The sequence below is a fragment of the Conger conger genome, chromosome 14 (assembly GCF_963514075.1).
Source record: "Conger conger chromosome 14, fConCon1.1, whole genome shotgun sequence".
NCBI classification, from domain to species: domain Eukaryota; kingdom Metazoa; phylum Chordata; class Actinopteri; order Anguilliformes; family Congridae; genus Conger; species Conger conger.
In genome coordinates, this window is record NC_083773.1 from 23,836,511 (window position 1) to 23,853,654 (window position 17,144).

At 46.0% G+C, this 17,144-nt stretch overlaps 1 protein-coding gene across 1 annotated transcript in view; it reads right to left on the minus strand.

Moving 5' to 3' along the window:
• The window catches only part of LOC133110204 (agrin-like), a 219,270-nt gene that overhangs the window by 79,360 nt on the left and 122,766 nt on the right, over window positions 1–17,144 (minus strand). The window contains exons 4-5 of the mRNA XM_061220136.1: window positions 11,279–11,494; window positions 2,172–2,396 (exon numbers count right to left, since the gene is read on the minus strand). Of these exons, the coding sequence (XP_061076120.1) occupies window positions 2,172–2,396; window positions 11,279–11,494 (441 nt within the window). The remainder of the gene's footprint in view (window positions 1–2,171; window positions 2,397–11,278; window positions 11,495–17,144) is intronic.

A 17,144-nucleotide genomic window follows, 5' to 3' on the forward strand; every position in this document is an offset into this window, starting at 1 on the left:
CATATGCAAGACAAACATATTTCATATTCATCCATATTATATTATTATTATTATTATTATTATTATTATTATTATTATTATAATACACTAGGCTGAGGGATAGAACATTTGTAAAATTGTGATAGAATATGACTGCAGAACTGCACTGATAAGATGAAGATGAAAATGGCTTGGAGTAGGCAGGAATATGGTCTAGAGTAGGCTGCAAGTCAAACGGCAACTTCAAATTAGAATTTGGATTTTAGATTTATGTGAAACGGAGAATATGACTGCAGAACTGCACTGATAAGATGAAGATGAAAATGGTTTGGAGTAGGCAGGAATATGGTCTAGAGTAGGCTGCAAGTCAAACAGCAACTTCAAATTCGAATTTGGATTTTAGATTTATGTGAAACGGAAAATAAGCGGTTTGGAACTGAAATATTCAGTCTCTCTGTGGAATATGGAGGCTATATAAAGCAACACAGACGGTGGAGTTCCTGGGCCAACTACAGTATGAAATCGCGCTAGCGGCTCCTTATTGGACACAGCCCATAGAGCAGGCCGATGCTAGCCCAGAAGATAAAGGCGTCTCTGTCATTCCCTGCCTCCTTCTTCTGGGTCCTCATTTCTGAGTGCCTGGCTGGCGTTCCCCTCACAACGACAGCACTGTGCGCTCTAATCAGCCATCGAGATGCGTTTTCTCATCACATCCGTTTCCAACCAGATTACCACGCGCCCAATGCCTGCTATGATTGCAGGAGTTTCCAGATGATTGTAAGAAATTAGACAATTCTAATTGCAGGGTACGCTCGCCATTATTACAGGAGAAAACAGAAGGATGCAATCAGGACAAGAGGGAGGGAGAGAGGGAGAGAAGAGGGAGAGGAAACAGGTTGGGGAAAACAAAGGGGGGAGTGAATAGACTGAGAGGAAAGAGAGAGTGTTCATTTTCATTTCTCCTTCTAAAAATACAGTGTATGGTTTACACATATAAATGCCATTGCAGTCCGTAAGGTATTTGGACAGTGATACTGTACAAAAAGTGCTGCAATTCTTACATGGTTCACACAATGTGGGTGTACAGTAAATACCTGCAAATTAAAGCAAACTTCATTAAATTAATTGTTTTCAAATCCAATGCACTGGATTACAGAGCCAAATACTGCCCAAATACTGAGCCAAATAGTGTCCAAATACTCACAGACTGTACTGTACTGTATGTGCTTATGTATTCCTGTCCTACGTTGTCCTGTACTGATATTTTGTTGGGACTAGAGAGAATGGAGGGAGAGAGAGAAAGAGAGGAGAAGAGAGAGGGATAGAAAGAGGAGGAGGGAGAGGGAGAGAAAGAGAGGAGAAGAGAGAGGGAGAGAAGGAGGAGGAGGGAGAGGGAGAGAAAGAGAGGAGGGAGAGGGAGAGAAAGAGAGGAGAGGGAGAGAGAAAGACAGGAGGAGAGGGAGGAAGAGAGGAGGAGAGGGATAAACAGAAAGGGAGGAGAGGGATAAACAGAATGAGAGGAGAGAGGAGGAGAGAGGAGCAGAGGGATAAACAGAATGAGAGGAGAGAGGAGGAGAGGGATAAACAGAAAGGGAGGAGAGGGATAAACAGAATGAGAGGAGAGAGGAGAAGAGAGGAGGAGAGGGATAAACAGAATGAGAGGAGAGAGGAGGAGAGGGATAAACAGAAAGGGGGGAGAGGGATGAACAGAATGAGAGGAGAGAGGAGCAGAGGGATAAACAGAATGAGAGGAGAGAGGAGGAGAGAGGAGGAGAGGGATAAACAGAAAGGGAGCAGAGGGATAAACAGAAAGGGAGGAGAGGGATAAACAGAAAAGGAGGAGAGGGATAAACAGAAAGGGAGGGGAGGGATAAACAGAATGAGAGGAGAGAGGAGGAGAGCGATAAACAGAAAGGGAGGAGAGGGATAAACAGAATGAGAGGAGAGAGGAGGAGAGGGATAAACAGAAAGGGAGGAGAGGGATGAACAGAATGAGAGGAGAGAGGAGCAGAGGGATAAACAGAATGAGAGGAGAGAGGAGGAGAGAGGAGGAGAGGGTTAAACAGAAAGGGAGCAGAGGGATAAACAGAAAGGGAGGAGAGGGATAAACAGAAAGGGAGGAGAGGGATGAACAGAATGAGAGGAGAGGGATGAACAGAATGAGAGGAGAGCGGAGAGGGCGGAGGGCTCACCGCAGGGCCCCTGGTACTGCTTGCGGATGTTCTTCTGCTCGGTGCAGGCGTGCTTGTTGAGCTCACACTCGCTGGGGTAGTCCCGGCCGTCGCTGCCACACACCACCCGGTCCGCCCGCGCACCACAGCTCAGCGGGCACATGCACTTGGCCGAGAGGCCGTCAGAGGACTGCACACACGTGCTGCCATAGCTGCAGCTCACCTCACTGCACGGGTCCTTCAGAGCTGCACACACAGGAGAGAGCCAGGGTCAGTCACAGGGGAGAGCCAGGGGCAGTTCAGCATGTTTAATACAACAGCAGCTCTGCCATTACTGTATGTGTAGACCTACTGTATACATCTATCTATGTATCTATCTTCTGTCTGTTGAGCTGTCTCTCTCTCTCTCTCTCTCACTGTGTGTGTGCACATTTATTAAAATTACAATTAATAGTATTTAAAAGGATTGTTGTGTGTACATACATATATCTACTACGCATTTAATTCAGACTGTTCTGTTTTCAAAAGGGTTGGAATCTGAAAAGTTATACATTATGCCTTCCGTCTTTCTCTTTATCTCACTATAAAATATAAAGAGTGTTTGGCTGGGTTTACCGCCAGGACTGCAAGCTACATTCCCTCACAGGTTTTACAACAGCACACTCACAAGGCCAGCTGCACAGTCACATTTTGTTTTCGCCGAGATGACCCAGGTAGACCCTTCCACCCACCACGCTCCTGTGCCCTCAGCCACATCCATCTGCTCTACCAGAAGCGTTTGTTTCTGACAAGCTGCTGCGCACTCTACCCCGCCCGTGGCTGTAACTGATGAATGAGTGGGAGGGTCAGGCCGTTTGCATGAGCTAATTCCAGGCACACATTTTTTAAAAATCACACCCTGGCTGCCCCTTTCCCAGGAGACCTGTAAGATTAGAGCTGTTATTATCTCATTTGTTATCATTTCTGAGAACGCAGTGACACAGCCACTCGGGCTTAAACACGCAGCGAGTCAAATTCTGAGAAACTGGCTTTCGCTGCAGAAACGGAGAGCGGCAGGGCCGCAGAGATAGCCCGATCCGCTCAGTACACGGCTGGAACAGGTCCGAGGGCAGGAAGCCCCCTGTGGGGGCGTGGGCGGTGGTGGGGGAGGGGGTGGTGGTGATGGAGGGGGGGGTTGGAGGTTCTGACTTCCCCATCAGGTCCGTCTGTTTGCAGTCTAACAGTAAAGAGCATTAGCCTTGAGCTTCTCCAGCCCATGAAATCTGCGGTGTGAGGCGGGCTCTTCTGCCGTGGACGGGGGACTGAGGGCAGGCTCGATCAGGGGCTTTGACTGGGAATGCTAAGAAGCCAGCCGCCCTGTTTCTATGTCCGGCTTCCTCTTGAAGCGCGGCCCGGCAGGCAGACGTACCGCCAGCGTGCGACCGGCTCCACACACAAAGCGGCCCAGACCCTCTTTATTCACTGCTTCTCTGTAGATGAAGGAGGGCACTCCTCAGAGCTGAATGAGGCCAGCGCAGACAGGAGGAGGACCAGCGGGAAGGAGGAAGAAAGCGGCAGGGAAAGATCCACCTCGCAATGAAATAATGGAGAGCAAAGCTCTGACTGCAGGGCAAGGAAACAGGTAAGAGCTCCCCTCCCAGCTCCCACCCCAGAAAAACACAAGAGTTAGACTGGTGGCCCTGCTCTGCAGCTCCCAGACAGAGACAGGATGAGACAGCACACTGACCAGGCAGAGGGACCGGACAGCCCACTGACCAGACAGAGGGACCAGATGAGACAGCCCACTGACCAGACAGAGGGACCGGATGAGACAGCCCACTGACCAGACAGGGAGACAAGACAGCACACTGACCAGACAGAGGGACCGGACAGCCCACTGACCAGACAGAGAGACCGGACAGCCCAATGACCAGACAGAGGGACCAGACAGCACACTGACCAGACAGAGGGAAAGGACAGCCCACTGACCAGAGCAGCAGAGGCATAATGAGGAGGGGGTGGGACAGTATAATGAGGAGGTGGGGTGAAATAATGGGGGGGAGAGAAGGAGGGGCGGGAGTCTCACCATGGTACCCATAACTATGCAACTAGTCATGCAATTAGTTGCTGCCACATGATTGGCTGATTAAATATTTGCATTAACAAGCTAGTGGACAGGTTTAGCTAATACAGTGCTCAGGGAGTGTATATGTACAGTATATGGTCCAGTGCAATATTAATCAACAGGTGAGTTTCATAACTGAAGGCCACCTTCTCTAATAGACCCCTCCCCCCATCTTAGCCAGGCCAATTTACTGTAAATAATAACATTAGGAAAGTGCCGTTAAATGTAGTGGGACCTTAAAATGGAGGATATTTCACACATATTTGAAAATGAAAGCCTATAAATGTTAAAAGGAACAAAGGAGGGTTGAGTAAACTGCCTCCAGAGGGGAAGAATCAATCTTTACAGGAGTTTACTGAGCAGGAAGAAATATCGGAAACTGCTGTATATTTAAAAAACAGTTTTGAGACATTGCATTGCAGTTCAGAGCTTTTGTTGTGTAGGCGTACAAATAACCAAATATACCAAATATATCTTTTTTAAATGACTGATACTACTGCCGTTAATAATATATTTATTAGCACAGTGCTTTTCCCATGCTTATCTATTTGCCAAGGAAGTTCATTCATTCATTCATTCATTATCCTAACCTGCTTATCCTGAACAGGGTCGCAGGGGGGCTGGAGCCTATCCCAGCATACATTGGGCGAAAGGCTGGAATACACCCTGGACAGGTCGCCAGTCCATCGCAGGGCACACACACCATTCACTCACACACTCATACCTACGGGCAATTTAGACTCTCCAATCAGCCTAACCTGCATGTCTTTGGACTGTGGGAGGAAACCGGAGTACCCGGAGGAAACACGGAGACCCACGCAGACACGGGGAGAACACGCAAACTCCGCACAGAGAGGCCCTGGCCGACGGGGATTCGAACCCAGGACCTCCTTGCTGTGAGGCGGCAGTGCTACCCACTGCACCATCCGCGCGCCTTGCCAAGGAAGTGAGAAACACATTTACAATATTTTGTGTTGAATACTGCCCTTTAAAAAAGTGTTAGAGAATGATTTTAGCGCACATTATAGGGAGGAGGTTTACCAGTACCATATGCTGCTTTAATAACCATGATATGCAGAGAACCTCTGTAACTATTTCCTCATGTGCTCCTCCTGAGCAAAGGACATACAGATACGGGAACAGACCGAATAAGAAACTCAGGGAGTATCAGATCACAAGTGAGGCAGACACAAGTATTTGAAATATGACAGAAATGTAAGGCTAATAATTCAACAGACCCTGAGGGAATACATCCAAGCCAACTTACAGACCTTGATCGATAAACCATTCACATATTTGCAATCAATGACAGCTGGAGACATATCTAAAGACTGGAATTATGGCAGTATGTCCATGCTGACTGTAAATTGGAAAATGGTCACGGTGACTACAGACAGAATAGTTTGACAAGTACTGCTCAAATTCCAGCAACACATAATTCTAAGTATTTCCGATTACAAAATAAAATGCTTTTTAAAAACTAATTTAAAAAAGATATATCTTAATATACAATTACTTTCTGCACAATATGGAAAAGCGCACTGTTTGGGGCGCAGTGATGGGTACCCCCAAAACAACAGAGCTGGCCACTAGGTGCTTCCCACAGCAAACAATTTATTCAGGTAGACAACATAAAGGGTTACCTGGCACAAAGTAAGCAGATCACAAAAATAACACAACAAACCAACTAAACAGACTGGTTAAAGTACATAAATTTAACTGAAAGGCGTCAAAAACAGCAGCAGTGACGTAGAACAAATAGGAAGAAGGAATAACGCAGAAGGTCACATGTGGCACCTTGGGTATTCCCTCCGGCTGGGTGTTTAACCTGAATGGCTCAGTGAAATATCAGGCTGCGTATGAATAATAGAAAAAGCAGGCTGTGCATTGCCCTTGATAAGGCTGCTTCCCGAACCGATAAATAATGCATAAAACACCCAGAGAAAGCAGGCTCCTCATACAGTTAAACACTTCAGCGTGACGTCAGCACACGTGAGCCGCACCACTCAGAGACTCGGTCCAGCGAGGCGCAGATGAAGCTGGACGGTGACGGTCGGGCGTGAAAGTGACAGAGGAGTGGAGAAACCTTCCGATATCGCCGTGTCTTGACAAACAGCTCATCCTGCGTGCCGATTAGTCACAGGACAGAGAGTAAACCGTCAAGCCCTCCGGATCTGAAGTCCAGAGCCTGGTCTACATCCTCTCTTCAGCGTTATGGAAATGACATCCATCAGGCCAGACCTCTTTCTGCACTCCTGACTCTCTTTTCCTCATTCCTACGCACGGGCACGCACACAGACACACACACACACACACACACACTCGCAACGCGTGCATGAATAAACATACGCACACATTGTACATGTTTACACTTACATATGCACACATGCTCACTATGGAGCACTGTCTTCAGAGAGGTGACGGACTGAATATATCAGAGTGTTTTCATAAGCCACTTCATTCCATAAGCACTCAGAGATGGAGGGGGCAGAACACGATAAAGAGACACAATAAACCGCCAAGCAAATAATTTCATAAGCTTGAAAGAAAACAAGACCAAGTCCCCAGAGACGACCCCTTATATATTATGGCTTACAAATATCACATACAAATATGGAAGATAAGCATCTCTGCCTGTCTCTCTCGCCATTATTTCTGTTATTAAAGTCGGAGATGGCCAGGTCAACACAAAGGGCACATTCACAGAAGGTATCTCCAGTCAGCCTCACAGGGCACGCATTTAGACTGGAACGGGCGGCCCAGGGAGTGTCAGGGTGATTTGCACACGGTTCACAGAAAAATATCCTTGCTTCCCACCCCCCAACTAACTGCCACCTGAGGAACTCAAGGAAATCTGTCCCCAACAAGAGGCAGAATGCTGCTGGAAGAATGATGTCTCTTTCTTAAGGCAAAAAAAGAGGGAAAGGAAAAGAAGGAATGCCCGGAGGCTCCAAGGAAGGAGGGAGAAACTGTATGAGAGAGAGGGAGAGACAATAAGAGAGAAATGGAGTGTGGAGAGGAAGAGAGAGGGAGGGAAGGTGCCATCTTGGTTCAGTTTATGAATCTTTGAAGTGTTTTTTTTTCCCTCAGCATGCGGAGAACAAACGCTCTGAACCGGGAGTGAGCCACATCTGTATATCGAGGGAGGCCTGACGGAGTGAGAGACACAGGAAAGGAGAATGAAAAGGGAGAAACAGATGGAGAGGGAGAGAGAGGCAGTCTAGTGAGGGGGCAGAGAGTAAAGGGAGACTTGTTACGGGGAAATGAAATGCGCGCAAACGCATACAGCTTCAGTAAGCAATAAACACCATTACCATCTCCACTGCTGAAACAGACAGACACACACATACTCACAAACTAATGTCGGTGCTGCTGCTCATCTGGAATATGAACACGGACCGCTGTTTCCAGCGTGAACTGTATTTACTATTACGCTTTTGCATGTTGTGCCCCAAGTGTGGGCGAAAGGTGAATTATGCATTATTCAAGACAATAAAATGCATAAATGCATAAGTCAAAAGACGTATAGTAAGACAGATGCGGGGAAATGGAGGCTTTTTAAGAGTGCAAGGCCGCACTCTAATCTGTGCTATCGCTCGGTGGGAGGCGGCAGCTACACGGGAGCTGAGGACCAAACAGGGGAGACGGGATTTGTTTAACAAGCATCCCAGCGCCTGGCAGGAGAATGGGGCCAGGGGATCGTATTCACAAACTCCATTATCATTTGGAGGTGAGAGCCCCTCGCAGTCAGGGGGTGGGGTGGGGGGGGGGGGGGGTATTTGGCGGTTTTGGGCGCAGAGCTGCCAGGTGAATAACAAACACGGGCGAATCATGCACGGCGAGCGAGGTGGATAGACAGCTTATTTATTTATGAATACCTGTGGCCCCCTCTCCCGCCGTCTAGCGCCCGAGCCCATGATAGAATGAAGACATCGTGCAATATCGTTCAGACAGGAAAATGAATTCTGCAAGAGCAGCCGTCTGAGTTAATTAGAGGTGCGGGGAAGGACAGGAGGGATTATGTAGAACGGTGCCACGGAGGACCAGAAAGAAATATATGGAAGGAGAGGAATAAAGAGAATTAGAGGGGAGGAGAGGCAGCAAATCAAAGAAAGAATAAGAGAAAAAGGGGGGAAAGGCAAAACATAGAAAAACTAAAGAAAAAAAAAATGTGTCTGACTGAAGCTGGCAAAAAACCAACGATTAATAACAACTCAACATGACAACACCATAACCGCTTCCAATCAAATCAGATTTAGCCTGAGGGTGGAGAATGGCCCATGACCCACCTGACCACCTGATGCGAATAGAACAGCTGCCCACCCCTTCGGGGATGAGTTTGGGAACGGGCTTAAATTCCTCATACAAATAAGATAGACATCTTGCTGCTTTAGCTTGTCATTTTTTGGGGGGTCCCAAGGTGCACAAGGCTGTCTGTCCAGGGAGATGGTGTGCAGGGCACACCTTTCCAAAACCCAGCTGTGCAGGACCTGGTAATTACACCCCTGCCACCACACACCAGGGGCCTGAGAGGATGGATAGTATTACTGGAGGGGAGAATGACTTAAGGAAGGGATACAATTCAGTTTAACTCCCCATCTACCAAAGACTGATGAGCCAGTCCAATGAGCACTTCCACAGTAAAGAATCTCATGGCCTAAAATGGACTTTAAAGGCACTGGGATCACTCTTGGAGAAATTCAGTCTGATAATCTGATGGGACTGGAATCTGACCAGATATAAAAAGCAAAAATGAGCCTTTGACCTGGTATGCACTCGGTATTTCAGACAAAACACCTTTCCTGAGGTGACTACTACCTACTAAACTTTTCAAGAAAAATACATCACATTCCAATGACTTCAAAGTAAATGCAAAGTGACAATGGTAAAGAAACCAGCGCTTTTTCACAGAGAACAGCCTCTGGGTCCGAATGCCAAAGAACGGGTGTGGAGCTACCTGGTTGACATGCTAAGTATTGCCAACTTGTTGGGTCTAACTCAGCTGCCACCTCTCAGGCCCCAGAGGAGGCCCAAAAAAGATGGAGAAGGGAATAATCAGAGCCCTGCCACAGCATGAAATGGTCTGTACATCACCTGCCTCCCCCTGCCACAGACCCGGGAAGACAGTCTGACAGTCACGGAACGCTGGGCACACCAGGGCCTTTTTTTAACATTCTGTTTTTCACTCTCTCAAACTGGCAGAATTGGAACATACTGTATATTACAGCAACTGACACACCCAATGAAGCAGAAACACCTGTGAAGCCATTTGTTAAAACATTATTGGGGGGGGTCTTAATGAAAGCTGAGAATCTCCACTTTAAGCACATGGAAATAGTTTGATTACAAATATAAAATTGTGGAGTACAGAGCCCCCCCCCCAAATTTTTTATTTTTATTTGTCCCAAACATTATGGAACTGACTGTGTTGTTTGTTTAAGGGGGTATCTTCCGTTGGAATGGAATTAGTAGGAAACTTCTCATACGCTGTTTCTCCCTGAGTTCAACCTGAGGCCAGCAATTAAGGGAAAATGAAAATATAGACAGAATTAAACAGTGCCTCCATAACACAGCAGCTACTGTAAATTGCTTTGCCTTAGCTGTCCACCAGCAAAGCAAGATTGAAAGTTTAAAAAAAAGTTTCAAAGTAGCAGCCTATTGCAGCCCAGCGATGCGACTATGAAAAGGTGTGCCCTCTTGAGGTAAATAAATCAGCGAGAGATCGATGCTTTTGTGTGAGCGGGACACCCAGGCCTCTCCCAACCAGACGGCCCGCATGATCAATCCTGACTGCTCCCCGCATCACTTCCTGCTGAGCGGAGTGGCCCCCCGCTGTTGCCACGGCGACCCGCCGCTCAGTATCACTCTCTGCCGATCCTGCAGGAATGAGTTCTGAAACGGAAAGGCGGTCCTGGCAGCTTTGAAGCAGTCACTCTGTTCCAAAACTTAACGTTCTCAAGCAGAGTGCCCTCCCCTGGGCGGGGGTGGGGGGCTGATGTTTCTCACCACGCTGGTAAAAGGGCCATCTCCGCTCACTGCCCCTTTCTTTCCAACCCTGGGAATGGTAACTGTGAACAGCTGGGGGTCTACAATCTGGCTTCGGTTCTTAGCAGAGTCTGAACGACTAACGAAGATAAATGCAATCCATAATTCTCCTATTCAGAGCGTAATTATAAAAAATGTCCTGAAAGCGTCTGGGCTTGGCCTCGCTTTCTCTGCGCATCACACAAACTCATGGCAACAGGCATGCAGACACCACTAAAGGGAGGCACTGCCGCTGGGCTCTGTGCTTTTAGGCAATTGGGTGCAGCGTGTTCCACCTGATTCAAAATGGCTGCCCGCCCACCATCGCCACCCATGGTAATTACAGCTCTTTGACAGCCTGGTACATTTGGATCCACCTGCACTCATAATTACAGACCATGCTAGTCCTGTGCCCCTGCTAAAATACACCAAATCAATAATAGCAGATTTTAAAAAATGCATGCAATTAGCTGTTCCTGATATTCACGCTGTTCCCATCTATGCAGTGACCCTGATAGCAGAGTGCCACAAAGCGCAATATACGTTTGAATGATTACAACACACATTATTAATATTGTTGTGGTTGTTATTATTATTATTATCATTATTGGTAGTATTATATATTATAATATTTGCTGTACAGTACAAGGTTGAAACAAAAATATAATAGTTCTATTCTCACTGTATTTGCACCTAACGACAGTATAAACATTTGAAAGCTTTGAAGTATATCATGAAATGTGTCACTGAAGACACATGGCCGGGTCAAGGCTGAGGTTTCGGCGAGGTTTCTGTCTGACTGCCTTTTTTAATCACCGCACTGCGGCGGCCCACAGCCCTTAAGTAATTAAGGGTCAAATGCAGAGGACACATTTTGTTGCCTTAGAAGGCAATGACAATTACAAATAAAAAAGCAAATAAACAGCAGTTTGACATAATGGCTGTGACCCTGCGGGCAGACGCAGGGGGCCCCCTGGTGCTGGGTGGAGGCTGCACTCACCGCAGGGCCCCTTGCGGAGCACCTTCAGCCGGCGCTGCGTGCTGCACTGGGCCTTCTCCAGCTCGCACTCGTTGGTGTAGGTGGAGGCGTCGGACCCGCACACCGGCGCCACCACGGAGGGGCACGCCATCTTCTTACACACGCACTCGCCCTTGGACGGGTCGGCCGCAGTCTTCTCACACACCGCCCCGAACCCGCACAGCATCCCGCGGCAGCCTGTCGAGCACAGAGGAGGGCAACGTCAACCGCCGTCTTCAACCGCGCTCATTAGCATGTTCAACCAACGCGTTTAGACCGAGAGGAGGGAGTTATTCAACTTCGAGCAGAGCTTGGTTAGAAGATGTGAAACATAGCTGCTCTGGACATAGGGCTCATTCTGTGTGTGAGGAAACGAAACCTGACATTACTCACCCTCAATGCTTCTGTGAGTTTACAACCAAAGTCTGAAACTATTTACTCACAACGCATTCCGGTGCTTAGGGTGAGGATGAATGTATCTCCTGTATTTCTCTACTTCATTCAAGGCCATTTGTCTACGCCCCCGACAGTAGATTCATGGCTGAGTTTCTGTGTTTATCAGAAGGGCCGTAAGGATTAAACTGCCGCACTCGGCACTGCAACAGAGGCGCTGTGCTCAGTGCTCGTTATTTGCTCTGCGATCTCTGAAGGTGCATACAAACTGCCGCGCTCTGTGACGTGCTCCGCTTGGCTGGAAAAGCCAGTGATTTCAATTAAAAACATTCAGCAACGCGGGCCGCTGCGTCCGCTCTGGGACCGGCGCTGTTTATGGAGCAGAGGAAAGTCTATTCCACCCACAGGAGTGCTTACACATGTACACGGAGTGCACCCCGATTCAGGCTGGAAACACGTTGGATTTGAAATGGGAATGAGTGGCAGGTTTATAACTGAACTATTAAATTAGGCGGCTGTTATTATAGTGAGCTGGAGGCTGTTGGTAGTAAACACTTTCAGCAGCCTGTTGGATTTGTTTGCTTCCTAGCAAAGGTACTGTTACACACCGGTGCTCATACTATACCCAAGTCGCACAAGGAGAAATGATAACAAAATTCCTTAGATAGTCCTTCTGCAATGTGCACTCTTCATTGTTTGGTGACACGCTAAGTGAGTGTGATCAAGTGACCATTTACAGAAGGATTCAAGACAGCAGCAGAGGGGTTGTGTGCGATTGCAGGTTCAACCCCCATACTGAGTGACAGCCAAGGCCCTAAACCTGTTAGAAATGCTTGCCCCTCCTGGCTATCTCATGAATATAGACACTGTAGGATGTCCATAGGACAGGTGTGTTCCTGTGTGCACAGTTCTGTTCCCGCATCAGAATGAAGGCACCTTGTAGAATACTGTGCCAGAGGGGACTAGCAAATTAGCAGTTTTTCTTTTTACTGTGATGTGAAGATTTTGGCAACCCGAAGCCATGTCTTTGCACCACACACGCATCTCATCTCTAAAAATAATGATTTTTAATTTAAAGTGCACTCTTGCAATGTTTTAGCATTTAATTTCCAGGCAAGGAGGTAGAATTCCTCCCGCTGCCAATAGGCAGAACAGCAGGCGAACATTTGGATAGAACTGTAACTGAAAATAGGCCCAGCCATACAGTTAAAAAACCTATGTATGGTTTTTTCACCAGGGGGGAAGCATTGTCCTCAGACTGCCCATGCCTGGAGCAGCCAGGTGAGACTGTGGCCCAGTGAGAGAGCCCTGATGGGCAGAACTGAGAGAATTTTCCTGCCTTTGATGAAAGGTAACCAGCGGAATGTTCATGGGCTACGGCACGACCACCGGAGATCCTGCTACATCCCCAATTATAAATTCACCCTAGGGCAGCGAGCTTACGACCCTGTTGTCAGACCCGCTGCCATTTTGACAGTGGTGGGGGCACAAAGGTTTTGCAAAACATGACTCTAGGACCACTAGTAAGGGGTGTTGCCAGGGGGTGGGGTTCGGGGAGTCTAGAAGCAACAACAACAAGAGGACAAAGAGATCATGACACAAACAAGTATGAGTGTTTCCCATGCTGTTGAACACTGCTGCTATTTAAAGCCCGAGCAGCTCTCCTGGGGTCTGCCACTTGTGTACTGGTCACAGGAGAGGTCATTATCCAAACACAGAACAGGCTACGCTCATGAGAACATGCACCCTTTGCACTGGAACATGTTCACAAACAAAACTACCTGGAGAGGTTACACTCAATCAAACCCGCACTGGTCTTAGGTGTCCAGGTGATGGTAAATCACACCAGCATCAGAAACGACACGTATCATTTCTGAATACACATGGATAGTGAAAACAGAGATAAAGACAGTGGGGGTGGACAGCAGGCAGAATATGAGGGACAGGTTTTATTATATCGACTGTTCTCAAAGAAGCTTTACTGAAAGAGAAGATAAAAACGATGAGCCAGGGGAGAGGACGCATGGAACACGGAAACGAGGGTTGTATGAAGATACTTCAGCCTTATTACGGCCAGGAAATTAATTCTGAGCATAACACACAAGACAGAAAAACAGCACAATGAAATCCACATGCGTCACTCCAGAGGACGGTGACAAAGCCGGGCGGATAAATCTAAGGGCACACTATGGAAAAGATCACAGCGATCCCTTCAAAGTAGGCCTGCGTACCAAATTAGGCTGGGGCAATCTTGTCAGACCATAAAGATTAAAATAGCCAGATATCGAGTCACATCACTCTTACACTGTGCCAGAAATAATACAATAAAAGTATGTAATATTGTGTGACTCCATTTTCTACCAGTAAGGTGACACTAAAACAATTTTAGCCATACATATCTGTCTTGTGTTGTCAAGGAAATATACCAAAAGTACAACTAAAGTGTATCATATTACTATCTCTAGAATCCTCAGAGTTTAAGTGTTAAGGTTTCTGTAATTTGTTTAAACCAGAACCAGCTTCTGTTGTAAGCCATACTGTATTACATTACATTTGTGGATGAAGGAACTACATGATTTGCAGATTTGATTATTTAGGCTACCCAGGGCCATGTTTCCGTATCGCATTCTCACACGTACTGAAAATGGCTTTCAGTGAAAAGTCTGATCTTTAATAGCTTTGGCATTCAGATTCTCCTGATACCCTGTGGTAGAAAAGCAGACAAATGCTTGGTTATAGGCCAACTGTGTGGCTGGTACCTACCAGAGTTCAGTGCGGTTCATATTATTTCAGCGCATAAACAGTTTCACTCCGAGTACTTCCTCAGCAGCCATAAGCCCATTAAAAATCTCAGGATTAAGGAGCCCATGTGCCTCCCAACCGCACTGGGAACACCATGCGGATAAACAGATTGATTCGAGGATAGGGATAAGCTCTTCCAGTTTGGAGTGTGGTCAATATCAATATACAAAAATATACTAACCGTTTGACCAAATATGATTCATATTTTATATTTGAAACAGTACCATGGGAACTGACAGAGTTTCACCTCAAATGCGCAGTTAATCCAGAGCCCTAGACACTAATGATTTACTGTATATGATCTGCTCCCGCAAATAAGCTGGATGAGGTGAGAATTTATGGGCAGGAAAAACATTTCAAGAAATACTCTGATAGAATATGAATGGGATATATAGCACGGCTTTGCCTATAACCAGTGTTTCTAGGCAGTGAGAGGCTCTTGAGCAGAGAAAGAGCATTTCTGCCAACAACGCCAAGCTTTCCCCCATAGCAGATGTACACGAACTGTCCGGAGGATACAACAGCAGTTAAGTGCAGGAAGGCCTTCTCACTTCATGTAATTCCAACATCTTGAAATGTATCGCTTGTCCAAAGGAAAAAAATATAAATATATATATGTAAGAGCTGTAAATAAATAGTGTATTTAACAGGGATTCAGTAACTGCTGGACCCCAACACTCGGTCGATTTTCTAACCAAAACCAAAAGTGTGGAGCAAAGATGGATAAAGGCTTTGGATCCAGTGTTCCAGGAGCAAAACCTAATCAGGCTCCAGAGACTCACTGCTCATAAACAATAACTACAGCATAGCACAAAGGCCCTTAGCACAGCTACTCCCACCCTAATGCCAAGTGTCAAGCGTAACAAAGAGCACTGCATGGCTTAGGCATCAAGCAAGGGAAAGCATGCGTGGTTATGACGCTGAATGCGCGTACGTTTGTAATCATATGTCATAGAAAGTTTAATCATGCATCATATAATTATTTCTCATTCCTGCTAACAAAGCTAAGTTGCGTTACACGGGTAAATGGGAAAAAAACGCAGTACTACTGAGATAATAACGGACATGACTTACAATGTAGTTCAACAGAGTTGAGAGAGAGCCTGTTCCTGTTCTCTGCCCTTTGAATGGACCCAAAACAGACCATAGAGATGCAGGTTACCCACTAAGTGGAAGTACCCCCTCACACACACTCACCTGACAACTGGCTGAGACGGTTCACACATTCATAGCAATGTTGACACCGTTAAATTTATATGAAACATGGAAGGCCAAATCAGCAGGAAGAGTAGAATAATAAAACTATTAATTATCAATGTTTGACTAGTTGGATTTGAACAAGGAGATCAATTTAACTGAGGCCATTGACTGAAACCATAATTCAAAAAGAACTGAAACATTTGATTTGATATTTAATTTCTGATATTTTATATTTCCATATGGAGGTGCCACTCTGTCCTTCATAAGAATGCAGTCCGTGCAAAAAAAAAGAAGAAAATGAAAGTAATATAAAATAAGCCATTTTTAAATACCTGAATAGTCTACAGAAGTCTTCCTTGCTCGCTTTAAAATACTTCTCCATTTGTGAAGAACATTGAGTATCAGCGTATAACACATTTTTTATATAAAGTGTGTTATGCTACCAGGATCGTAATGCTTATGATTACATGCTTTATAAAGTTGTGTCAAGTATTATAATATGGTCATAATATTTATGCCCATTGTTTAGAGCAGATACACGCATGATGAATATTGCATGGAATCCACTTGGAGTAAAGGCCCAGGTATCATTTTTCATCCAATTGAGATCTTTCATCTGACACCTCTTAAGACAAACACAATGTGGTGCAGTGGCTAGCTCTGTCACCACACCGCAAGAAGGCCACACCAGCACCCATTTCTCATTCAATGTTTTCATTTATGAATATAAATATATATATCTTCTGAAGTTGGATTTAAACAATTAAAAGAAATGACAGATTTCACCCATATCAGCCAGAAAATGTTGTTTTGCTCGTGGTTATGAGATATGGCAATACTGTCAATAGGATGAAGGAATGGAAGCAGGCGTGTGGACAGACTGAAGGCAGCTCTTCATTCTGTGGAGAGCGCAGATAGAAAATTGAGTTTTGAAAGAACTCTCACTCTCCCCTTTTCCGCGCACACAAAAAATACCCACAATTCCCTCTACTTTCCTCTGAGCTCTCTAAGCTGAAGCCCCCAAACCCGATAAGCCTGAACCAAAGTATTCACTCGCACAAAATCACAAAAGTACTCCTTACACATGCTCACACAGAGCTCGCAGAATAGAAATGGCCAATTTCTCCACAGTTCAGACGGAGGAGAACCACATGTCCAATCTTTATGGGTGGCTGCCTTTCTCAGACTCAGAAATCAGATAGGAGTTCATGGGTAGACATACTCAGGATAAGCAAAACCCTGGTGGGGTGCTGGAACCAGGAACTTCTGCCCCATGCTTTGTGCTGCCAGATAACTGCCTTATTACCACAGCTACAAAACCTCACATGCTGTTATGTTAGATACATATTATATTGAATTGCACTCAGTTATAACATGGAGTATTAGATGCAGCTAGAATTTGAATATGGATAAAAAAAAGACACCACAACATGAAATTTGACAAAATATCAAA